General features: G+C 39.5%; 1 protein-coding gene and 1 non-coding gene across 2 annotated transcripts in view; both read right to left on the bottom strand.

Moving 5' to 3' along the window:
- The window catches only part of IPO9 (importin 9), a 53,416-nt gene that overhangs the window by 9,184 nt on the left and 17,828 nt on the right, over window positions 1-26,404 (bottom strand). The window contains exons 2-14 of the mRNA XM_026480668.4: window positions 22,704-22,765; window positions 22,368-22,454; window positions 21,244-21,445; window positions 17,771-17,859; window positions 16,925-17,011; window positions 16,062-16,181; window positions 15,848-15,948; window positions 15,591-15,649; window positions 14,875-15,026; window positions 14,063-14,161; window positions 12,873-12,979; window positions 12,362-12,501; window positions 9,359-9,518 (exon numbers count right to left, since the gene is read on the bottom strand). Coding sequence (XP_026336453.1) covers window positions 9,359-9,518; window positions 12,362-12,501; window positions 12,873-12,979; window positions 14,063-14,161; window positions 14,875-15,026; window positions 15,591-15,649; window positions 15,848-15,948; window positions 16,062-16,181; window positions 16,925-17,011; window positions 17,771-17,859; window positions 21,244-21,445; window positions 22,368-22,454; window positions 22,704-22,765 — 1,465 coding nt within the window. The remainder of the gene's footprint in view (window positions 1-9,358; window positions 9,519-12,361; window positions 12,502-12,872; window positions 12,980-14,062; window positions 14,162-14,874; window positions 15,027-15,590; window positions 15,650-15,847; window positions 15,949-16,061; window positions 16,182-16,924; window positions 17,012-17,770; window positions 17,860-21,243; window positions 21,446-22,367; window positions 22,455-22,703; window positions 22,766-26,404) is intronic.
- On the bottom strand, window positions 9,048-9,182 carry LOC113242613 (small nucleolar RNA SNORA42/SNORA80 family). Its single transcript, XR_003311987.1, has one exon. It is a non-coding gene; the product is annotated as a small nucleolar RNA SNORA42/SNORA80 family (small nucleolar RNA).

The raw sequence follows: 26,404 nt of genomic DNA, 5'->3' as shown, positions 1-26,404 counted from the left end.
AAGCAGCCTCCTCGCTGAACAAGGAGCCGGATGTGGGACTCAATCCCAGGACCCTGGGATCATGACTGAGCTGAAGACAGACGCTTCACCGAATGAGCCACCCAGGCATCCCAATAGCTACAGTTTTTTTTAACATCTTTTCCAATACAACTGTTATTTAGTAGGAGATTATTTAACTTTCATATTATAAGAATTTTGTACTTTTTGGAATATTTTCCATTCTAAAATGAGATCAATTTGTACAAACATTCCATGCAATAATAAATTTGTAATATCTGTGTACAACAGAAAGTTGTGTACTAAAATTTGTATACTATTTGTAGGGTTAAAGTTTTCTATACATACTGTTAACTTATTCACCTGTTATTCAATCAATATTTACTGAGTGTTGCTTACCATGTTCAATGGAATATAATTATTAAAGACATACTAAGTCTTTACTTTTACCTTCAGAATGGCAATAAAAGTCAATAAAAATGCTGTTTCTCTATGTTAAAAGCACCTAGTACAGAAACAAGGCCCTCCCCAGGTACTCAAGAAATGGTTTCTCCTAATTTTTTTAAGTGGTTTATAACCATGTTACTTGTGTCAGATGCTGGGTTCAAAGGTCCATAATAAACAGTGAAACTGTGGGCTTTGATCTCTCAGATTTGTCCATAGACTTTTTAAAAAATATTTATTTACTTATTTGAGAGACAGAGAGAGTGGGAGAGTGGAGGGAAGAGCAGAGGGAGAGGGACAAGCAAATCCCACAACCCATGAGATCATGACCTCAGCTGAAATCATGAGTCGGACACTTAACAAACTGAGCCACCCAGGGGCCCCAGACTTTTTGTTTTTTTGGTCCATAACATCTTGATTTTCAATTCTACCTTGCTCTGGAGCTAACTTTTCCTTAAGAGCTGATCTGTCATCTGGCCTTGGTCAGCTCTCAACTCCTTAGACTAGGCTTTGTATCCATCTCTCTACTGGTCCTCACTTGTGCTCTACCTCCTCCCCTCTGCTTCTCCACTCTAAGGATTTATACTTACTCTGCTCTTCTGACGAACTTGAAACTATACAGTCTGTTAGATCACGGAGATCGCCTCATCTCCTTAGATCATATGGGATCTTGTATGCCACACTAAGGAAGGTTAGACTTTATTCTGGAAGCCAGTGTATCTCAAACTTTTTTTTATAAATTATTCTTAATACCTTCTTTGCCCTCCCCGAAAGTCTTCAAGCAAAATGAAACCCCAGGAAGATGCTACAGATTTATCCTGTGGCTTCACCTGTCACCCGGCATACTAGGACTTTGTTCTGGGGTACCTGTATCTCAGTTTGAAGAGCACAAATGGGGCCATGAGAATTTCATTACAGGAGCAAAAATATCGGGTTTCTCTTTTAGAAAGAACAGTCAGGCCGCTAAAATACTACAGACTGCAGTAGTGGAGGCTGGAGCAGAGACATCAATTAGGAAGCTATGGCAGCAATTCAGGCACAAGAAGTTGAGAATACAAGCTACTAGACTAGTTGTGGTAGGAGAGAAGAGATGAAAGGCTAAGGAGCCAAGACCTAAAAGGCGGAGATCTGGGATCTCCACTTTTACTAAAACAGGGGATACAAAATCTCTTTAAGCATAAGACCTAAAGGTACCAATTTCTTAAAAAAAAAAAAAAAAAAAAAAAAAAGGTACTGATTTTTTCTGAATATAGGTAGAGCAGGCTTGGAGGCGGTCAACAGTAAGCTCAGTAGTAGATGTGTTATCCGCCCTGGTACTGGTAAGTAGCAAGATATATTCATTCAGAGCTCTGGAGAAACGCTGGCGTAACTATGATCTGAGAAATATGACAACAGTAGAAGTATCTGTTGACCAACATCTTGTTTCAGAAATGATTTCGGGCAGTTTGCAATGATACATAAATTATGACATGGAAGAATAAATTAAAACCAGGGCAAAAGAAAAGCAAAGGGGGTGTGATGGCCATTAAAAGGTTGCTAGTGACATCAGAAAGAAGAGCTTCAGTAATGTGGTAAGGACATAAGCCAGATTGCAACTGGTTGGGAAACTGAATAGGGAAATGATCAACTGGAGAATCTTGGCCGTGATGAAAAGAATAGCTAGGATCCATTCACAGTTTCTTTTTTTCTTTTTCTTTTTTTAAGATTTATTTATTTGACAGAGAGAGACAGAGAGAGAGAGGGAACACAAGCAAGGGGAGTGTGAGAGGGAGAAGGAGGCTTCCCGCCGAGCAGAGAGCCCGATGCAGGGCTCGATCCCAGGACCCTGGGATTGTGACCTAAGCCGAAGGCAGACGCTTAACAGCTGGGCCACCCAGGCGCCCCTCACAGACAGTTTCTAACCTGGGATCCACAGATGTGGTCAAGGGATCTAGCCTTTGATACATTATATAAAATTTTATAAACATGTATGAGTGTCCCTTTCCCTGGTGTGCAGTTTTCGTCCCCTTTCCAGAGAGATCTGGTTCACCTTTCAAGTAAATCCCTGCCCATGTAGTCACTGACTTAACATCATTTTTTTAAAGTTTTCTTCCCATTTTTTCTGATTATAAGATATAAATTTATAAACAAATCAACCTGAAATTTTTAACTTAATTTTTTCAGCTTTATTGAGGTATAATTACATATAACATTGTAATTACATGTAACATTGTAAAGTATATATTACGGTGATTTGATATACACATACACTGTGAAAGTTCCTCCTCATGCCTTTTGTTAATACCTCAAACATGTCATATATTTTTTGTGTGTGTGAGAAAATTTAGGTTCTATTCTCTTAGCAAATTTCAATTATAAAATACAGTGTTACCAACTATAATCAGTTTTATATTAGATCCTCCTATTTTGTTCATCTTATAGAGAGTGTGTACCCTTTTATCAACCTCTCCCTATACCCCCACCCTCCAGCAACCACTTTCTGCTCCTTTTTTTTAAAGATTTTATTTATTTGAGAAAGAGAGAGGGAGAGAGCATGCATGAGTGGGGGGAGGGGCAGGAGAGGGTAAGCAGACTCCCCGCTCAGCCCCAGGACCCTGAAATCATGACCCAAGCTGAAGTCAGACACTTAACCGACTGAGCCACCCAGGCACCTCTTCAGTGTATAGATATTTCATCTACTTAGTTAAATTTATTCTTGGTATTTTATTGTTTTTGATGCAATTATAAATAGCACTGTTTTAAAATGTCCTCAAAGTTCATTATTAGAAATGCAACTGATTTTTTGTATATTTTGTATCCTGTAAATTTACTGAATTAGTTCTAACAGTTTTTTTGGTGGAGTTTTTAGGGTTTTCTATAACACATGTCAACTGCAAATAGAGACAATTTTATGTCTCCCTTTTCAATTTGGATGCCTTTTCTTTCCTAACTGCTTTAGCTAAAACTTCCGTTACTTTGTTGAATAGGAATGCTGAGAGTGGACATCCTTGTTTTATTCTTGGTCTTAAAAGAAAAACTTCCAGAGTTTGTTCAGTATGATGTTAGCTGTGGGTTTGTCACAGTTGGTCTCTATTGTGTTAAGGTGTGTTCCTACTACGCCAACTGTGTTGAGAAGTTTTTATCATGAGTGGATACTGAATTCTGTCAAATGCTTTTCCTGAATCTATTGAGATGATCCTATCATTTTTACCTTCATTCTATTAAGTGGTATATCACATTGGTTGGTTTACATATGTTGAACCATCCTTGTATCTGAGGGATAAATCCCACTTGATCATAGCTGTGATCCTTTTAATGTACTGTTGAATTTGGTTTCCTCATATTTTGTTGAGGATTTCTGCATCTATATTCATCAGGGATATTGGCCTATAGTTTTCTTTTCTTGTACTGTCTTTGTCTGGTTTTGGTATCAGGGTAATGCTGGCTTCATAAAATGAGTTTGGAAGTGCTCCTTCTTCTTTAGTTTTTTGGAGAAGTCTGAGCAAGGATTTGTATTAATTTTTCTTTAAATGTTTGGTAGAATTCACCAGTGAAATCATCTGGTCTTGGGCTTTTCTTTTATGGGAAGTTTTTGATTACTGATCCAATATCCTTGTTAATGTCAGTTTAGATTATCTATTTCTTCACGATTCAGTCTTGATAAGCTGTATGTTTCTAGGGATTTCTCCATTTCTTCTAGGTTATCCCATTTGTTGGCATATAATTGTTCATAGTAGTCTCTTATGATCCTTTTGAATTTCTGTAATATCAGTTATAATGTCTCCTCTTTCATTTCTGATTTTTTAAAATGATTTATGTATTTTAGAGAGAGAGAGAGGGAGCGCACACACATGCAAGCAGGGCCTCGAGGGGCAGAGGGAGGGGGACCGAGAGAATCCTCAAGCAGACTCCCCGCTGAGCACCAAGCGCAACTTGGGTCTCAATCTCACGACCCTGAGATCATGACCTGAGCTGAAACCAAGAGTCAGAGGCTTAATCGACTGAGCCACTCTGGTGCCCCTCATTTCTGATTTTATATTTGAGTCTTCTCTCGTTTCTTTTTAGCCTAGCTAGAGTTTGTCAGTTTTCAAAAAACACGGCTCTTAGGTTCATTGGTCTTTTCTATGATTTTTCTGTCTCTATTTATTTTTGTTCGGATCTTCCTATTATTAACTTTGGACTTAGTTTGTTTCTTCTTTTTCTAGTTTCTGAGATATAAAGTTAAGTTGTTTGGAATCTTTTTTTTTTTTTTCCTTAATATAGAGACTTATCTCTATAAACTTCTCTCCTAAAACTGGTTTTGCTGCATCCCTTAAGTTTTGGTATGTTATGTTTCCATTTTTGTTTCTTTCAAGATATTTTTCTATTTTTTTTTTAATTTCTTTTCCCATTGATTGTTTAGGAGTTTAATTTTCACATATTGTGAATTTCCTAGTTTTCCTCCTGTAATTAATTTCTAGTATTATTTCACTGTGGTTGGAAAAGATAGTTGGTATGATTTCAATCTTCTGAAGTTTGCTAGGACTAGTTTTGTGACCTAACACATGACCTTTCCTGGAGGATGTTTTGTGCGTGCTTGAGAACAATGTGTATTCTGCTGCTGTTGGATAGGACCCTCTGTATATGTCTATTATGTCCATTTAGTCAGAAGTATAATTCAAGTCCAATAGTTCCTTACTGACTTCTGTTTGGATGATCTATCCATTGTTGAAAGTGGGTTATTAAAGTCCCCTACTATTACTGTATTATTCAGATGTTAGTATTTGCTTAATATATTTAGGTGCCCCATTGTCAAATGTATATATTTACAAATATTATATCTTTTTTTTTTTTTAAAGATTTTATTTATTAACTTGACAGAGGGAGACAGCCAGCGAGAGAGGGAACACAAGCAGGGGGAGTGGGAGAGGAAGAAGCAGGCTTCCAGCGGAGGAGCCTGATATGGGGCTCGATCCCAGAACACCGGGATCACGCCCTGAGCCGAAGGCAGACGCCCAATGACTGAGCCACCCAGGTGCCCCCCAAATATTATATCTTTTTGATGAACTGACCCCTTTATCATTACATAATGCCTTTTTCTCTCTCTCTTGTACAGCTTTTGAGCTAAAGTCTATTTTATCTGATAAAACAGCTACCCTTGCTCTGTTTTGGTTTCCACTTGCATGGATTAGCTTTTCCATCCCCTCACTTTGAGCATGTGTATCCTGAAGTGAGTCTCTTAAAAGCAGCATGTAAGTTGGGTCTTTTTTAAAAATCCATTCGGCTACACTTGGCTTTTGATTAGAGGTTGGTTGGTTGGTTGGTTGATTTATTTATTTATTTTAAAGATTTTATTTATTTGACAGAAACAGCCAGTGAGAGAGGGAACACAAGCAGGGGGAGTGGGAGAGGAAGAAGCAGGCTCCCAGTGGAGGAGCCCGATGTGGGGCTCGATCCCAGAACGCTGGGATCACGCCCTGAGCCGAAGGCAGACGCTTAACGACTGCGCCACCCAGGCGCCCCTATTTATTTATTTATTTATTTATTTTTTGTTTTTTAAAGATTTTATTTATTCGACAGAGATAGAGACAGCCAGCGAGAGAGGGAACACAAGCAGGGGGAGTGGGAGAGGAAGAAGCAAGCCCACAGCAGAGGAGCCTGATGTGGGGCTCGATCCCATAACGCCGGGATCACACCCTGAGCCGAAGGCAGACGCCCAACTGCTGTGCCACCCAGGCGCCCCCTCCCCTATTTATTTTTAAATAAAATTTTATTTATATATTTGAGAGAGAGAGAGAGCACAAGCTAGGGAAGGGGAGGAGCGGAGGGAGAGAGAGAGAAGCCGACTCCCTGCTGAGCAGGGAGTCCGGTGCAGGACTGGATCCCAGCAGCCTGGGATCATGACCTGAGCTGAAAGCAGACGCTTAACCAACTGAGCCACCCAGGCATCCCTTGATTAGAGATTTAAATCCATTTACATTTAAAGTAATTTTTGAAAGGCACCTGAGTGGTTCAGTCAGTTAAGCATCCGCCTCCTGATCTCAGCTCAGGTCTTGATCTCAGGCTCATGAGTTCAAACAGTGCACTGGGCTGGCTCCACACTAGGCATGGAGCCTACTTTAAAAAAAAAAAAAAGTAATTTTTGATCAGTAAGTACTTACTAATACCATCTTACTGTTTTCTGATTCTTCTGTAGTTCCCTTGTTTCTTTCTTCCTCTCTTGCGGTCTTTGTGAATTTATGATTTCCCGTCGTGGATTGCTTTGATTACGCTATTTACTTCACACTGATAACTTTGTATACAAAAGCTCTACTCTTTATTCCCTCTCTATGTTTTTGATGTCACAATTTAAGTTTTTATATTGCATATTCATTAACAAATTATTTAGCTAGTTATTTTCAATATCTTTGTCCCTTAACCGTTAGAGTTGTGGTTAACACACTGCCAGATTACAGTATTAGAGTATCCTGAATTTGATTATATACTTATCTTTACCAGTGTGTTGCATATTTCATATTATTAATTTCATGTTAGCTTGAAGAATTCCTTTCAGCATTTCTTGTAAGGTGGGTCTACTGGTGAAGAATTCTCTCAGCTTTGTTTGGGAGACTTTAACTTGCCTTCATTCCTGAAGGACATCTTTGCTGCATATTCTTGGCTGACAGTTTTTTCTTTCAGCACTTTAAATATATCATCCCACTCTCTCCTGGCCTACAAGGTTTCTGCTGCAAAAATCAGCTGGTAGTCTTATAGGGATTCCCTTATATGAGAGAAATGTTTTTCTCTTGCTGCTTTAAAAGTCATCTGAATTTAGTTTTTTTTTTTTAAACTAATTGATAGTTTTATTATAACGTATGTTGGAGAAGATCACTTTGAATTGAAATTTTCGGGTGAAATACTAGCTTCCTGAACTTGGATGTATAATCTCTCCTCAGATTTGGGAAGTTCTCAGACATTATTTCTTTAACTAAGCTTTCTGACCCCTTCTACCTCTCTTCTCCTTCCGGAGCTCCAATAATTCAGATGGTTTCTCTTAATGGTATCCTAAAGTGCACATAGGTTTTTCTTCATTTTTTTTCATTCCTTATTCTTTGCCCTACTTGAGTGGATAATTTCAAAGGTCCTGTCTTCTCTTTCACAGGTTTTTTTTCTTCCTCTTGAGTTGCTCTGCTTTCAATGGTCTCTGTTGTATTTTTTAATTTCATTTTATTGTATTCTTCATCTCTGGCATTTCTGCTTGGTTCTTTTTCATGATTTCTATTTCTTTGTTGAACTTCTCATTTTGCTTATGTATTGTTTTTCTGATTTCATTGGATTGTGTTTTGTGTTTTCTTGTAGCTCACTGAGCTTCTTAAAACAGCTATTTTGGATTCTTTATCAGGTATATCACAGATCTCCGTGTTTGGGGTCAGTTACTGGAAAATTATTGTGCTCCTTTTGTGGTGTCACATTTCCTTGATTTTTCATGTTCCTTGAAGTCTTTCTTGTGTTGAGGTCTTCACATCTGAAGTAACAGTTACTTCTTCCAGTCTTTACTGACTCCTTTAAAGTGTCCAGTCTTGGATTTCTTTGGCTCCAGTGCTATGCTGGAATCTCTCTGCTGGACTCCTGGACTTACACAAAGGCTCTCTCATCCTTGGGTGATCGTCTAAATCTGTGTTCTCCAGGGGTTGCTGGACCACAGTTGAGAGGGGGTGGAGCCAGTTCATGGGCTACTTCAGGGTCTGCAGCTGGGACTGAGGTCTGTATTCCTATTCTCCAACACACAGCTGGAGATCCTCCCAGGTACTTGATGTGTGGTGCTGGTGATAGAACCCAAGCCAAATGGGACTGTAGCCAAGCCCACAAGGGCATGGAGCCGTGTCTGGGGCTACAGCCAGGACTAGGGTTGATACATCAGCCGCTGGGTGTGGGCCTGACTTCTCAAAATGGCTCTCCTTGTTCTTGGACAGCACTGGGGTTTCCTCTCTGGGTCTCACAGCTCCCACAAAGGCACTGCTGTCCATCAATAGATGCCAAGTTATTGTTGTTGAGGGAGGGATACAAGCGAGAGGCATCTTATTCAACTATCCTGCATAAATTATTTCCCCTCAATGCTTTCTAAAGACATATATAATAATGTACAGCATCTCAGTCTCTGCTTCAAAAGGTAAGAAGAGAGCACTGGTAAGTAGAAGATGAATTTTGTACTTTTAGAATTTTAGGTAGCTTTTAGGATTCAGTTGAGACCTTTAAGTTTAGAATTTTGAATATTTCTTAAAAGAACAATTCTCCCTCTGATCTTGGTAGGAATATAAATAAAAGCCTAGTTGAGCCACTAGTATATTAGCTGTGAAAAAAGAGAGGTAAAACCGGGAAAAAATAAGCAGTGTTTCTGGGCCACGTTATCCCAAATTTAGTCTATAAAACAGAGAAATCAATCAACAAAGTGACCTGGGCTCTAATCCTGCTTCTATAATTTTTCACTGTATAATCCTATGTAAGTTATTTATCTCTCAATTCTTCACCTTTCTAAGAAAGGGAGCTGGTCTAGATGTTTCCAGAGCTGGATGGAGTGAATTTTAAAGGAAAGAGGAACAAAAGGGAACAAGATCTACTGGGACTCAAAGAAGCCACGTTCTTTCTTTTTTTCCCCTGTTTTCTCTTTTCACTATATGACCCGCTTCAGTGCCTGCAGCCTATGGCACAGAGGCCCGGCAATGGTTCGGGGCCACAGTTTGCTCTGGCATGGGGCACTATGAGAGGCCCAGGGGGACGAGCCTGCCATAAATCCAAACCCATGCATAGAAGCCATGTTCTTAGTTTTTTTTTTTTTTTCCTGTCCATTTGCCATTTGGTAGGAGATCTTCATCAGAAATTTCCAAGCACCATAGTCCATTGGCCAAATGCTATTTGGGACTTCTACTCTGAGTAATTTTCTCTTAAAATAGATCTTATCACCCTAAGATGGTGTACTCACCCCCAGATGGCTCTCACAGCAGAAATTCGAACTGATGGGGGTTGTGTCTCATGAAGACCACTAACTGTTGCCTGTAGAAACTGCTGGATCAATTCAGGGGACATAGCAACAGTGAACCGACTGGCAGCCCAAAGTGCCCGGCCCAAGAGAAAAGGAGACACTGGGAGGAAGAGAGAGCAATTAGGGGTTGGACAATAAAAGTTTCTGTTCCTTGCCCTTCCTCCTTTCCCACTTCCATCCTCAACTTGTCACAGTACCTGGATACTACATAATATATACAACTTAATTAAGGAAAAAGAATGATCTTATCAGATAAAAGCAAATGTTCAACCTATGGTACAGAATCATTTTCCCAGTTTCGCTCTTCAGTATTTGTTGCAAAGCAGATCTTGAATATTCTTAGGCTAAAAAGACATACCTCCCTCATTCCCGTCCCTACCTCTCATTATCCTTTACCTGCACTACTAGTTAGTCCTCTAAATGTCTCCATTGCCAGTTTTTCCCTACTCTTCGAACACTACTAAAACATTATAATTATAGCTGTTATTCTTTTATTTGTACCTGTCAATAAATGCCATAGTCTACCAAATAGAGACCATTTTAGTTAAGCATTATATTCAAGGCCCCATGATCAGTAGCTTTAGCATTATCGACAATTTCCTTTTATGCATTCTAAACTCAAGCACACACCCCTCCCAGCAACCCGCATCTTACCTTGCCATTTCTGTGCTCTGTCTATAAGCCAACGCGTTCACCTCTACTTGCATCATGTAACCGATCTCTTAGGCTGAAATAATCCCAGCTATCTCTGTGCTAGTCTTTAGCTTTCTTACATATTCTTACGTATTTTGTTGGATATTCTAGCCACCCGTGTAAGGAGGTCTACCCCCTGTCTACTATAAGCTGCTTGAAGACAGAGACTATACTTAATCAGCTTATCACAGGGCTTACCTTAGTTACTTGTAAACATGTAGTTGATGAGAATTATTGCACAGAACCTAACAACCTGTGCCAGTCGGATAATTACATACTAATTTATATAATACAGAATAGCAGTGCTCCAAGTATGGTCCAGGGACTCCTAAGAGTCCCAAAGTTAAAACTTTCATACCAAGATACCAAAACTTCGATACCAAGATATGACCCATCTTTTTCATTCTCATTCTCTCAGTGTACAGTGGAGTTTTCCAGAGGTGATCTGATGTGTCACACCATGGCTCTGACAGCTAATGAAATGTATGCTTGCATTTCCTATATTTTAGAAACTTCTCAGATTTATTTATCTATTTTAGAATGGTGGGGGGGGGGGGAGAGGGAGAGAGAGAATCTTTAGCAGGCTCCACACCCAGTGAGGAGCCTGATTCAGGGCTCAATCTCATGATCCCGAGATCATGACCTGAGCCAAAATCAAGAGTCAGACGCTTAACCATCTGAGCCACCCAGGTGCCCCAAAACTTCTCAGATTTAATTTCTAATATGTTAAATATTGACACATAAAATTCACAGAAAAATCTCTTTCAGATCACTGATAATTTAAAAAAGTGTAAAGGCATCCTGACCCCAGAAAGTCTGAGAATGGCTGGTACAGAAAAGCTTTTAGCTATTGGCAGGATAATAAATGCTATATATTAAACTTTGCCCCAGTCTCAATTATAAATATTCTCAAGTCTCCATGAATTTTTGAAGGTTCTTTACTACAGTAAATTCTACAAAAAATATATTGATGGGGGGTGCCTGGGTAGCGCAGTTGTTAAGCATCTGCCTTCGGCTCAGGGCGTGATCCCAGCGTTCTGGGATCGAGCCCCACATCGGGCTCCTCCGCTGGGAGCCTGCTTCTTCCTCTCCCACTCCCCCTGCTTGTGTTCCTTCTCTCACTGGCTGTCTCTATCTCTGTCAAATAAATAAATAAAATCTTTAAAAAAATATATATATATATTGATGGGATTAAGAAATTTCAACACTTTCATTCAACACATAATTATGAAATGCCTATTACATGCAAGGCACCGTGGGATACAAACATGTATTAGACATGATTTCTACCTTCAGAGACTTTATAGTCTAGTATAAGGAAAAAAACATTCATCTGCATAAGTACAGAGTGAAAAAGGATATTCCCAATGGGCCTCAGCTCTGCATGTTCAACCATTTTAATTTTGTGAGTCAGAGAATGGAAGTGACATCGTGAGGTATCCTGTAACAGATTGCCTATTTAAAGTCAGAGTAGAATGTTTTTAAATGGCTTCGGCTGTTCAAAGGGCTAGTCTATGAGCGAGAGGCAAGTGAATGGATTGAGAATGGAGCAAATAATGTCAAATGTCCCATGATTTATGTACTTGGAGAAAGCAAAGATGGCCTTTTGTAATGGGGGTGGGGTGGGTGGGTCTAAGGATGAGGATAAGGCATAGCATGGGCAGAAGCAACAGCTGAAGATGGCAAACAGAGATGGTAATTCTTAGCTACTGTTCTGCACTGCTGCATAAATCAGTCTAATATAGTAGAGCCAACTTTTCTTTTTCTTTTTAAGGCAAGTAGCTAACATGGACTTGAGAATGGAACATTTTAAGTGTTTGGGTATTGGCCAAGAATAAAGTTTGAGAAAAATGACAGGAAACAAACAGGAAGAATGAGCCTGACACAAACCGCCTGAATGTATTTTGGGCTTAATAATGACAGAACTCAAGCCAAAATTTTCAAGGTACAGTAACCAAATTTGCATCCCATTCAAATGCCAAAACCAGACATAACTGTGGGCACTGATTTGGAAGGAAACGTGAACAGAGCGGAAAAATTATGATTGCAGTAATATTTCTTAATTGGTAAAGCTTGAGCCAAGGTCTCTAGGCTGTTTGAGAGGTTCGGATGAGTTCAAGCTCTAGCATGTAAAGGATTTCACCCAAAGGACACGTGAATACCCGGTTTACCTATCTAAGTGAACAATATAACTGAGTTGATGACAGGTTTAATGATCTTCTAGAATCCTAGCATTGTGCTGAAACATACCTGAAAGGTTGAGGTCTGCAAGGATGACATTGGTCAGGAACCCATGCATGTCGAAATGGATCCTGCCATTCTTCACACTGTCAGTGATGATGGACTTCACTGAGCCGAGGGCAAGCATACATGCCTCATGTATCTTCCACCTGAGAAAGCAATACCACAGTCTGGTAAAACAAACTACACTGCCAAAAAGATAAACACCCAAGGGAAGGAGAAACGTGAAGGGGCATTCCAGCATCATCTGACCCAAAAAGGCCATTTTCTGTCCTCCCAATCTAAACCTAGAGCTGAAAAGAGTGTCATTCAGATTAACAGATTTTTTAAATTAAAAACAAAGTAAAAATCCTTCCCTCCAAAGCTTTATAAATTAAGCAGTAGAATAAAAGCATCTTAACCAATTATTTTAAGGTTGGGAGGAACTGTTTTAAAACACGATTTAAAGCAAGGATCTGATTGTTTCAGATCTAATGCCCAGAATATGTCCCTAAGTTAAGTATCTGCTGCTCACTCTTACCAGTGCTCGGTGCCGCTGTTCTTGGTTTGCTCAGCTTCTTGTAAATGCCGAGTGGCTGCGGCAGCCAGGGCTGCTGCACTCTCATTCTGGAAATCAGTGGCCACAGCCTAGGGAGAGAGCAGAGGGGCTAATAAACCTGTTTGTGCAAATTAAACCCATTTTACCTTTTTTTTTAAAAAAAGATTTTATTTATTTATTTGTCAGATAGAGAGAGAGAGTGCGAACATAAGCAGGGAGAGCTGTGGGAAGAGGGAGAAGCAGGCTCCTGCCTGAGCATGGAGCCTGAGGTGGGACTCGATCCCAGCACCCTGGGATCACGACCTGAGCAGGCGTCCCAAATTAAACCCATTTTAACTGAAAACTTAACTGCAAACTCAGTGGTTCAAACTCTTTCACACATACAATCTGAAACTCGATTAGGTGTATTAAAAATACAACCCCTCTTAGTTCAGGGTCTTTAATGGAATTAGAGTAATATTTATATTTCTGCAGTGCCTAGGCATTAGGAAGCTAACAAAATGTAAAGCTCCCTTTGGCTAGAGTGAGCAGAGCGTAAGTGAGCAATAACAGACCCAGCTTTGGATAACAATGGACCAGATTATTCATTCTCTGGCAGCCTGACTGTAGAAATAAAAGGCTAATCTACAAATTGAAACTTAGTGTGATCTTTCCTAGGTGCCTTAGGAATACTGAAGGATAATGAGAAGTGTTCACTAATAATGAGAACAAACCTTCTACCCAACAGACAGTACAGATCTTCAGCCTAGAGACAATTTTATGCTCTAGTCAGAGCCAAAGAAAACAGCAGATGTTTGGATGTTCTTCTCTCAGCAATCTAATTTTTTTTTTTTTAAAGTTTGCCAACATCTGGTTTGTGCTACAAATTCTGGCTTAAGGGTGGATTAAACTGAGTGTTCCTGATTCAACTACCCTTACTCACCAGAACACTTTATCCTCTGTACCATTTTTACATCTAATATTTACTTGTAAACCAAAACCAGTAGCAATGACTTTGGAATTCCTGAGTCTCGAACTTCATTTGAGATGCTCTCTTGTTATCCTCAAAGAAGTCTAAGATACAGTCACTCAATAAAACTGCTCAACTTGGGTTAGATGTCTAGAAAGAAGAGGGAACACTCAAGTGATACGATTTGAGGTTTTTGGTTGAAGTATCAAGGGAACGCCCTCACCAGCAACAGGTCTTGAGCTGCAATCCGAACTGTATAGGAGAAAGTGTCATCATCCTCGTCCTCTACAAACTGTTGCGGGTTGGCTGTCCACACCTTAATCTGAAAGGGTGATGAAGTCAGGTCTTTGTGAGGCTGCCAATCTGGTTCACACGTTCTCTTTTTTCATCCATACACACGGCAAGATTTCAACCTTTTGTTTTTATCTAGAACAGAACTCTAGCCTCAAAGTCTTTTCTTCTTGATGTAGAGAAGCAAATCCTTTATCAAAGTAAGTAGCAAAGTTATTTCTCTCTAGTAGACACTATTTTAGAATGTGGCTGATTACTAGTTCTCTGCTACCTTTCATCAGCTGTTATTTGACAGATCAACTTTCTGAATATATTAGGGCTCATGGAATATTTAATGTGAAAATTATGTCGATTCTTGTGCCGTTTATATAAGAGAGGCATTATCTTATTTTTTTTTTAATGCTCTTTCTGGTCTGATGACCCACAAACCGGGCTAACAATCTCTGTCTATGTGTCAGTATTTATAGAAAGGGAATACGTTCTTCTAGATACCAGGGTCTTTGGTTAGTGGTACTATGGAGATATAAGTACTCTCAGAGTCCAATTATCTAATATTGGAATTAAAAACCACAACACCCAGAAATCATGGCAATAAAATGGTATCAAATCTTTCCTAGAACTTCACAAGAAGTTACTCTTCTAGTGTCTATTTTTAGAAATAAAAATCGTTCACTTGACCTAGATCTCACTTCAAGTCACACTTTCCCAAAACAAGCTGGTAACTGTCTCCCAAATATCATTTACCTGCTCCTCAGTGATCTGCATGTACAGGATTATATAGTAAATCAACTCGGGCAAGGCTTTCTTAACAGTGCTTTTGAATTTGCTATTTTCTAGGAGAGCATGGACAAACTCAAAAATGCTAAAGACGAGATTTTCAAAGCCCAGGACTTCACCTACAGGAAATACACAAGAGAAGATTTTAATGACAAGAAAGCAAAAGGAAAGCACGTCTGCTGGAAATGAACTACATTGTCTTTGTAAATTAATGAATATTTAAAGTACTTGCTGATTCTTATTCCCGAGGGGAGCTAAGGAGTCAAAGAAAGGACCTTTGAGAATATTAAATATTCTTTGCTTTTTCAAGTAAAAGAATCAGAAACACTGAATATATTTTCTAGAATGTCTATTTTTGATTTGAAATACCTAAAAAATATTAAAACAGAAATGAAAATATCATCTGCCAGAAAGAAGTATAGGCTGATGAGATGGCCTTTGAGGTAGCTCTTCCAACTCAGAAATTCTATTTTATGAAATTTATGCAAATACCTTTGAGGAACAGATTAAGATTTTCAATGTCCCATTTTCCCACATCTAATACACTGAAAGGAAACACGACTAGAAAACTCACTTAAGAGTGTGAAGCCTCTGTGTTACTGTTCGTCTTTGTCCTTGTCTTTTTCCTTTCCTAAATCCCTTTCCTCCCTATGTGGTCTGTTAGGATCAGATAAACTACATACCATCAGAATCCACAGGATCTTCAACTTCCTCTGTGTAATTTACTTCTGTCCTCACATAAGTATGATGAAGAGTAAAGAAACAGAATTTGGAGTCTGCTTTACGTATATTCTACACGGGAATGTGTTACATTCCAACCCTAAGAGTAGATACTTTAAAAAACTCATTTAAAAAAATGGAACCACATGAATGCAAGACCTAATGCTAGATTCCCGACTACGGGTGGTAGCAGGTCCCTTAGGCTTTCTGAAAAGGATATAAAGCTGCACTCTCAGTTAGGGTGTTCCAAACAATAGGCAGAATCTGCTGCATGGAGGACACCATGTGCTTTGGGAAGTTTTTCACCAGGGCTGTCACTGCCTGAGAAATTACAAAGAAAAAGATCTAAGAGTTACACATGATATAGGAGAAAAACCAATGATTTCAGACCACCTTCTAAAACTCCAAGTATCTCAATGGGAGTAAATGTTTACCTTGAGGACTTCCATCTTAAACCCACTGTCAGATGTGGGGCCATCTGGTATCTGGAGGGCCTGAACAAAGGCCTCTGTGAACTGCTGCACCACAGGAAAGATCAGAACTTTGGCTGCACCCTGGTAACAGAAACCAAAGCCAACATTGGACATACTGCTAATCAGTGGCTTCAATATATACATATCAAACACCGAAACACAGATCAGAAGAGTGCAGCCATAAAGTCACTGGAGGTGTCACCCAAGATTTCAGGTTTCCTTCTCTAACACCTGCAGTTCCTCACCATGGCCTCCTGAAAAGCTATCACATATAAGACAACTTTTCAGAACTGCTTCTGAATGATAGGGGTTGGTGCTTTTCAGCTAGCTTCGTCTCACGTGAGAGGGCCAGAAGACGGTAGTGAAGTTCTGAGGGAAGGCTCATATGAAAAGATGCAGGGTAAAGTGGTTTAATAAGGCTCCAACAAAAGGAAACTAAACTATATACAAACGAAATATGTAATAAAATGCTAAATGCATCCACAACTCTGATTAAATCGGGGAGCATTCTGGTACTACTGAAATGAAGTAAGTCACTGTTACGCCTCTAACGAAGGCACAGAGGGTTTTGTTTTTGTTTTTGTTTTTTTTAAAAGATTTTATTTATTTATTCAACAGAGATAGAGACAGCCAGTGAGAGAGGGAACACAGCAGGGGGAGTGGGAGAGGAAGAAGCAGGCTCATAGCAGAGGAGCCTGATGTGGGGCTCGATCCCAGAACTCTGAGCCGAAGGCAGACGCTTAACTGCTGTGCCACCCGGGCGCCCCCGGCACAGAGGTTTTTAAGCATGAAGTAGTCTGTTACTGACCCAGAGGCTCCCTTACCTTTTCCAGTTCCTCCATGTTACAGATCATATGGGCACAAGTGGTAAAAATCTCCACAGCTCGGGAACGGGTTCGAATACCATACACCTGTGAAAAGTTATAGCCCAGCCATGAGATAGGTGTGTCTGTGTCTGCTTCTCTGTGACCAGAAGAAAAACTATGACTTCTCAGTCCTGACATGGGACTGGATTCCCTAGAGATGGGAAACATCATCTACTCATATCCAGGACAGACGTCTGTAATTCAGAGAATAAAAGCCAGCGGAATGTTAGAACTCAGGGGAATTAGCCTTACATGTAGGCCTCTGTGGGCTGATTTGATTAACAATATTAGGCTGGATACTGCTTGAAATCTCAGCACAGTCAACATATTTCTTTCAAGAGACAGACCCTTGACTGGTGGCAGCGAGGAGCAGGGAGGTGAAAACATCACCCATTAGGCACTCATAGTTTATTTCTACTGTTTATATGCGAGAAGCCAATGATGGGCAATGCAGCAGTGGACTGCTTGCTTACACTTAACTGAGGTGAACAAGCTGAGGTGGGCTGCCTGGATGAGAGGCTAGAGGGAACACGGAACACCAGGTCCTCAAGGGTTGCAGGATGCCAGGAGGTAAGAGATATGTGAAGAAACGATGCACATGCTATTTCATTCTCTTATCAAAGGCTGACCCTCACAGTTATAAATGAAAGATCTAAGGTTAACCCAGATTCGGATCTCTGTCAGTTCTGGTCTTTAAGTGTGGGGATCGGCAGCAAACACCACAGTTCCCCGCACGAGAGGTGGAGACTGACCAGAGCCTGAGCAGCGCTTAGGTGCTGTGATCTTGGAGCTGAGATGTCCTACCTCGGCCATGGTGAAGATCTTATACATCTCTGGAAGAATGACTGGAGCGACGAGCGGCATCTGCGTGTCCGTTACTTCCCGAGTGAATTCTACAAAGGAAAAAGGAGCACTATAAAAAATACTGCTTTATAAAGAGGTAAGTGGGAAAATTTTCAAACTGCTTCTAAGTGGCAGTTCCCAAGCAGATAGCATACAGGTAAAGACACTGGCCTGGTGGTCTTATCCTGGGGAAGGAAAAGGTCCAAGAGTTATTATCTGTTAGAAGGGGAAAGAGAACAGCACAGAGATAAAGGAAAATACCTAAGATCGAGAAAAAAACTTTATACAAATATTGAAAGAAAGAAAAAAAAAACATATTGAAAGAAAATCTGTAAGAGCTGTGTAAAAGTCCTCGTAAGGTCACGTTAGGGAAATCTAATTTATGTATTAATCTAATTTATGCCCGATCGTCAACATCCAGGTGCACTTTGAGGTGTCTTACCTTTGGTTCCATTTTCAATACTCTCCCTTGGTGAGTTGTTCTGATGCACATAATAAAACATATGCAGACTTATTAGGCTTCAATTCCACTCTGTTTACGTTACTCTTCCCAGTGAATGACATTTATTGACCTAGAAGTCAGAGGCTGCTGCTCATTGGAACAGAAGGGATTACCATATGGATGTGGCAAAAAGCAACCTATTCATGAAATGAGACTTGAAGAAGGTGAGGGAAATAGGGGTGTGTCTTTCTCCTCACTTTCGACACAAGGCACTGAGACAGCATGAAGGACCCTGGGGTTCACGTTACTACTCTGTGGAATACAAGCCCTTGAGTTCCAGTGTCTGTTCACTTTATCAGCTGCTTTTCCTGGCAATTCCACATTATCACTACAGAAATGGAGCTAATCACCTGAGACATTTCTCAGGAGGGTCTACAACTAGAAATGCATGTTGGCACTTTCAAGGTTAATATACCCCATTAATTTTGAACAATATCAATCACCAGAAGTCAAATGAAGATCAAATATTCAAAACTGAGTCTTCTTTACTAGCTTGAGTTCCTCCTGAAGAATAAATTCTTTTTTTTTTTTTTAAAGATTTTATTTATTTATTTGACAGAGATAGAGACAGCCAGCGAGAGAGGGAACACAAGCAGGGGGAGTGGGAGAGGAAGAAGCAGGCTCATAGCGGAGGAGCCTGATGTGGGGCTCGATCCCATAACGCCGGGATCACGCCCTGAGCCGAAGGCAGACGCTTAACGACTGCGCCACCCAGGCGCCCCTGAAGAATAAATTCTGAACTCTGAATAAAATGAGTGTTTTATTTCATTCAGAAATCCAAAGAAATTAGTACAAACAAATGTGATGAATAGCATATTAATGTAAACAAGTTTTATCAAAAATGTAGTTTAGCTTAATTCTACTAATAAAGTGCTTAATCACATTTTTTGCTCTCCTATAATCATTCCCAGTAGTCCCAATTCATTAACACTTTATAAGCTCAAGTAGAAAATAAGTTTTCTGAGGTCACTCAGCAAGTCAGAAAAGGTGTGGGGCACTGGAAATATCTCAATCTCCAAACTTCTTTGAGACTAAAAAAAGCTATATCTGTGGTCAAATATTTCAATCCTTAACTGCTATGTTTGCATTTCCTTCACACCATTAGTGTTAGTTCTCATTTACAAATAGATAAGCCTTAACGAAACCTTACTAAAGGCTTAAAAAAGTATATAGTATCTTAAAAAAACCCACAGAGAATCAGTCCCATTCTCCTACTGGGCTCCTGTCCATACACCACGCCCCACCATCTTCACGCACGCCCGAGTTGCTGTTGTGAGAGCACCGTCTATCCTCATCTGAAAATATGTGAAGCAGCTCTCTGGGAATGGAGGTTGGCAGCTATCCATCCCATGTCTGCTGACTCCAACATAAAACAATACCCATTTCCCCATAGTTCTTTCCCTGTGGCTGAAAGAAAAGTGATCTCACTGAACAATGATTTCCTTAGTCAAGCACAATGATGGTTCCACAGTATTCCAACTATGATAAATGTACAACTGCCTTTCTCCGTCAGGTTTTTAAAAAAGCTGAACTTTGTGTTGGAAGACTGGAGGGGAACAACATATCTGTTCACTGATATTCTGGAACCATCAGGTTGTAAATAAAGAATCCTAGATGGCTGATTCCACAGAGAGGGGTATATGAAATCACCTGAACAATGAGTCATACAAGAGAAGCAAGAAGTAATAAGCAGGGAATTAAAAATCTGAACAAGGAATGTTTTGATCTTTTCGGTAAGTCTGCTCTATACCCCAAGCACCTATCACAGATAATTAATAGGAATAAAACAGGTAGTTCAAAAAGGCAGCCAGGACATGGGAAGAAGAGGTTTGAAACAAAAGGAGATGAGGAATTTGTTTTTGGACAGAGAATTGATGTTATCTACTGTCTAGTAAAACTGGGACCAGATGCCAAGTTCAATAAACTGAGAGTCAAAAAAAAAAAAGAAAAGGCATTCGTAACTAGGTAGGAATACATTTCAGGTAAGCTAGCAGGGCACAGAAAAAGAGATAAGATATAGGCAGACATTTCACAAGTCTGTATGAACTGAGCGGAAACACAATTTCTAAAAGATCAATAGAAGGTGGCTGATATCCAGGTTAAGGGGTCCTTGAAGGCAAAACAGCAGTGACTTCATCTACGGGGTGGGGAAGCAGGGCAGAACTTGAAAGACTGGGAAATTCAGGTTCTGGGTTCTATGTTCTGTGAGGGATTAATATATTAATCAAGCTTAGACAAGATACCCATCAAATCTCCTTAGACTAAAAGTATTTTTCTGCAAAATACTTTTTTTTTCTTAGAACAGAAAGAAAGAAAAAGATATCAAATGCTACATTCGCTAAGCCGACCAAATGAAGTTAAGAATTATATAGCTACACTGTTTCTATCTTCTTCCTTATATTCCTATAAAAATTTTATCTGACTGTTCTTAAATTTGCCTCGGTTGAACTAAGTAGAAAATTAATATAATAATGATAATTACCGTAACGGCTAAAATTTACAGAGTGCTTACCTCATGTCAGTTATTATGCTAGACAAATTTTAGCTTATTTAAACTTACGAAAAGACTCCTTCAGGTAAACACTATCATTATCTTCATTTTATATACATGGAAACTCAAGCTCAAGAGACTAAGTACCTTGGGTCAACGTAAAACCAGAGTATGATTTGAAATCGGAGTCCTTAACTACTATGCGGTTACTCTATCCTTAAGTGTTTAAGGTTTCATAGTAGTAGAAATACTATATTAACTTAATTCTCTGGAAAGAGTCAATGAAGTGGGAGGATAGACATGGAGATAAAAACTAGGGAGGAGGAGCATCAGGAAGAGCTATAAATTTCAATTCCTATTGGTTAGAGCCATTCCATCACATAGTCTCTTATAAGTGTTCTTGGGATCCAAGTACCAATACCAGGGAAAAACTTCTGATACCTGTCAGCACTCGCATGGCTCCATGGACTGCATTTAAATCTCCGCTCATCAACATCTCCATGAGCAGGTTGAAGAGTTGGGGCCAGGCTTCAGGCCAGTCCCAGTGGGCAATGGCTGACACTGCATAGGCCACACTGGAGCGCACCTTACTTATTGATTCTCTCAACCCGTTGGGCAATAGCTCCCGGATAACAATTTTTGCCTGCAGAGGAGAAAAGCCCACCTGCCATTAGACCAGGTTATAAGTGACTGGCGGAGTTCTATCCAGTTTATGTGTTGGAAAAACAATGCGTGTAAGATACTGCATATCTATCAAAAATCTCCAGTACACAAACTTGACAAATCATTCATTCAGACAGTTCATCTGTGATCCCTAAACTTATCTGTCCATTACAGCAGCCATCAGCTACCTGCGGTCCTTTATATTTAAATTAATTAAAATGAGGTGAAATAGGCAGCAGCTCTTTCTGCTAATCAAATAATTCTCCTTACCCTTTCTGTAGTTTCAGGAGGCCTAAACTTGGGTCCTGTCCCCGTGCTTTAATAACCCACCAATTTTGCACCCAAAAAAAAAAAAAAAGGGTGGGGATGAAATAAAAAATTCAGTTTCTCAGTTTCATCAGCCACATTTTAAGTGCTCAACACCCATATGCAGCCAGTAGCTACTGCACCACACAGCACAGATACAGAACATTTCCATAACTGCAGAAAGTTCCAATGGACAGTGTTGTCTTAGACCTTATACCTCAAAATTTCTTGGGGGCCCAGAATGGCTGCATAGTGCTGTACTAAGTAGAAACATTATTTCACTTAATCCTCAAACAACTCTTTGAAGTTGAAATTTTAATTTTAGTTTTAGATATTTAGGAAATTGAAGCTTAGAAGTTAAAATACTTTTCTAGTATTTTCATAGTTAGTAAAAGGCAGAACTGGAATTTGAACACAGGTCAGCCTGATACTGGAGCTCTCTTACTTGCAGCATGTTGCCCACTTGCCAGCTACCAACTGATCTTTTCTCCCTAGTCTTCTGATTGCCCTAGGTTGTCAAACAATGGTGACAGCTCAGTCTCTTAAGATGGTCCCTCAAATCTCTATAGGAAGACTAATCAAATAATTCTCCTTACCCTTTCTGTAGTTTCAGGAGGCCTAAACTTCTCTGATTGGGCACACCAGTGAGTCTCCACATATTGCTTCAGAATGACTGATGCCAGCTGCGAAGAGAGTAAGCCAAGTAATACAGCAAGAAAAAGACTTTCTTCATATATAAAAATCATACACACACACACACACACACACACACATATGGCCTAATACATTCATTTGAAGTATATCTAAATCTAGTACAAAATCCTAGGTTATTTATAAATTGACATTAATCCTTTCTTTTTCCAATAAGAAAGTTTCATTACCAAGTAAAAAGGGAAATTACTCATAAATTGGGCCAATCAGTCTGGACTTACCTGACGGATTGCCAATGCTCCCTGGGGGTCTACAGTCAGCTCTGCCAGGTGAACACCAAATTCTGAAAGAGAAAATTTTATTGTGAATAAAAGCCCCCAGGAAAGCCATAGGAATATACTGAGCTTTAACCCTAATGCCAACAAAAAAAATTTCAGAAAGGAGATTGATTTATTGCTTTTAAAAGTGCTGATAATTGCTAAGATTGGTTCTTCTAAATAAGAGAAACAGCTGGCCTGCAGGACACGGCTGCTCACAGTGAATAGTTCCAGCGCTCTCATTTTCTCCAACCACTGCATAGCATCTTCCAGCCATCTTCTCTTCCAAGATGGCAACACCTTCCTCTTAGACCAATGGGGTAGTAGCTAATTGAAAACCAGTACTAACTCCAAAGAAAAATTAAAAGGTGAGATTTCAGGAGTTGCTCTGATATACACTACCACATAAGAGATGATGAAGTCTAAGAAAATCTGGCTTTTAAAGAGGTTTAGTCCTAAAAATGTAACTGTTATAAGCAAACAGCTTCCAACAAGCAATGTGAGCAGTAAACTTGAAATGCATATTGAGAGACTTATAAACAACGCTTACTCCCACATTAAAATTTAAATCCTTCAATGTGATCCATATAAAAATCTCAATGATTTTTTTTTTGCAGCAACAGAAATTTATCCCAAAATTCATATGGAATCTCAAGGGACCTCAATCTTTTTTTTTCTTTTTTTAAAAGATTTTATTTATTTATTTGACAGACAGAGTGCGCAAGCACAAGCATTATTCTCAACAGCCAAAAGACGGACGCAACCCAAGTGTCCATCCACAGATGAGCAGATATAAGGTGGTACTACACACAGAACTGAATAGCATTCAGCCTTCAAAAGGAAGGACATTTCGCAATATGCCACAACTGCTAAAATAGGTGAACCTTGAGGACATTATGCTAACAAAATACATAAGTCACAAAAGGGCAAATACTGTATGATTCTATTGATATGAGGTACTTAGAGTAGTCAAGGTCATAAATACAGAACGCGTAACAGAGGTTGCAAGGGGGTGAGGGGGGCGGAACCGGGAGTTATTATTTAATGGGTTTACAGAGTTTCACTTTTACAAGATGAACAGAATTATGGGAATGGTGGTGACAGTTGTACAACAATGTGAGTGTATTAAATGTCATTGAACTGTGTGTACTTAAAGATGGTTAAAATGGTAAAGTTTATGTTAAGTGTATTTTATTATAAAAATAAAAAAAATAGATCTAATTTACACTTGCAAAGGAGTCTATTGTCAAATGCGGAAGAAGAACGTAAGACCAGGAGTGCATCATAATTGTCACACTTCACATTTTAGGGCTGTGCTATCCAACATGGTAGCCATTACCTCCAAGGGGCTACATGCCACCTGAAATGTGACTAGTGAGGACTGATGTGCTATAAATGTAAAATATACACAATATTTTAGTAATGTTTATTGAAATGATACTTTACACACATTAGGTTAAATGAATACAGTTTTGAAGATTATTTTTACCTGTTTCTTTTTACCTTTTCAATACAGCTTTTAGAAAATTTAAAATTTCACCTGTGATTATATTCCTATTGGACAGCACCGTTCGAGAGAATGAATGGTAGGTTTTCAGATGTGTTTGGTTGTGGTAGGTGCACAGGTTACAACAGGTGTACCATTCCCTTTTGGAGGGAGCTATAGATCAGTGAGGTTAAGAGCATGGGTTCTGAAATTAGGCAAGTTTAGGCTCAAATCCTGAAACAACTATGTTTGAGTTTAGGCAAGTTACTTATATTTTCTAAACCCCCATTTCCTCATCTACAAAATAAGGACAACGGTATCAAGTTTCCAAGCAATCCTGTGAGAACAATCCATGGCACACAGTAAAAACTTTAAAAATCAGCTACTGTGGCAATCCCTATCAAACTCCACAATGGCATTTTTCACAGAAATAGAACAAACAATCCTTAAATTTGTAACCACAAGAAACCCCAAATAGCCAAAGCAATATTGAGCAAGAACAATGCTGGAGGCATCCCTGATTTCAAATTAATTTACAAAGCTATAGTAATCAAAACTGTATGTAACTGGCATAAAAGTACATAGATTAATGGAACAGAAGAGAGCCCAGAAATTAACCTATGGTCAATTAATTTATGACAAAGGAGGCAAGAATATGCAATGGGGAAAAGGACAGTTTCTTCAATAAATAGTGTTGGGAAAACTAGACTTCTATCTTACACCATATACAAAAACTAACTCAAAATAGCTTAAAAGACTTGAATGTAAGACCTGAAACCATAAAACTTCTAGTAGAAAACATAGGTGATAAGTTTCTTGATGTGAGTCTTAGCAATGGTTTTCTGGATTGACATCAAAAGCAAACATAAATACGTGACTACAGGCACACCTTGTTTTATTGCACTTTGCTTTACTGTACTTTGCAGACAATGAGTTTTTTATAAATTGAAGGTCTGGGGCAAACCTGTGTTGAGCAAGTTCACTAGTGTCATTTTTTCAGCAGCATTTGTTCACTTTGTGTCTGTGTCACATTTTGGTAATTCTCACAATATTTTAAACTTTTTCATTATTATTACATTTGTTATAGTGATCCGTGATGAGTGATCTTTGATGTTACTATCGTTAAGTGTTTTGCAGCAACACAAACTGTGTCCATATAAGATAATGAACTTAATAATAAATGTTTGCTATGACTGCTCTACTAACTGGTTGTTTCCGCTTCTTTCTCCCTTTCTTTGGGTGTCCCTAGTCCTGAGACACAACGATATTGAAAGTAGGCTAATTAATATCCACACAATAATCTCTAAGTGTTCAAGTCAAAGGAAGAGGTGCATGTCTCACACTTTAAAAAGCTTGGTGAGGAACCCATGTCCAAAGCCAAGAGAAGCTGAAAGCTAGGCTTCCTGCGCCAGTTAGCTAAGTTGTGAATACAAAGAAAAAGTTCTTGAATGAAATTAAAAGTGCTACTCCAGTGAACACACAAATGGTAAGAAAGCAGAGTCTTATTACAGATATGGAGAAAGTTTTAGTGGTCTAGACAGATCAAATCAGCCACATTCCCTTAAGCCAAAGCCTCATCCACAGCCAGGCCCTAACCCCTTGCAATTCTATGAAGGCCGGGAGAGAGGAAGAAGCTGCAGAAGAAAAGTGTGAAGCAGCAGAGGCTGGGTCATGAGGTTTAAGGAAAGAAGCCATCTCCGTAATATCGAAGTGTAAGCCGAAGCAGCAAGTGCTGCTGCAGAAGCCACAGCAAGGATCCAGAAGGTCTAGCTGAGATCCTTCACGAAGGTGGCTACACGGAACAACAGATTTCCAATGTAGATCACAAAGCCTCAGCCCGGAAGGTGGTATGTAGGACTCTCACAGCCACAGAGAAGTCAGTGCCCGGCTTCAAAGTTCCACAGGACGGCCCGACTTGCTTGTTAGGGGCTCATGTAGCTGGTGACTTTAAGCTGAAGCCAGTGCTCACTTAACTATTCTGAAAATCCTATAGCCCTTAAGAATTATGCTAAATCTACTCTGTCTGCGCTCTATAAATGGAACAACAATGGCTGGATGACAGCCATTTATAACATGGTTTACCGAATATTTTAAGCCCAGTGTTGAGACCTATTGCTCAGAAAAAAAAGATTCCTTTCAAAATAGGACTGCTCACTGACAATGCACCTGGTCACCCAAG

This window comes from Ursus arctos, unplaced genomic scaffold (genome assembly GCF_023065955.2).
Source record: "Ursus arctos isolate Adak ecotype North America unplaced genomic scaffold, UrsArc2.0 scaffold_2, whole genome shotgun sequence".
Taxonomy (NCBI): domain Eukaryota; kingdom Metazoa; phylum Chordata; class Mammalia; order Carnivora; family Ursidae; genus Ursus; species Ursus arctos.
This window is presented reverse-complemented; position numbering and strand designations above follow the sequence as displayed.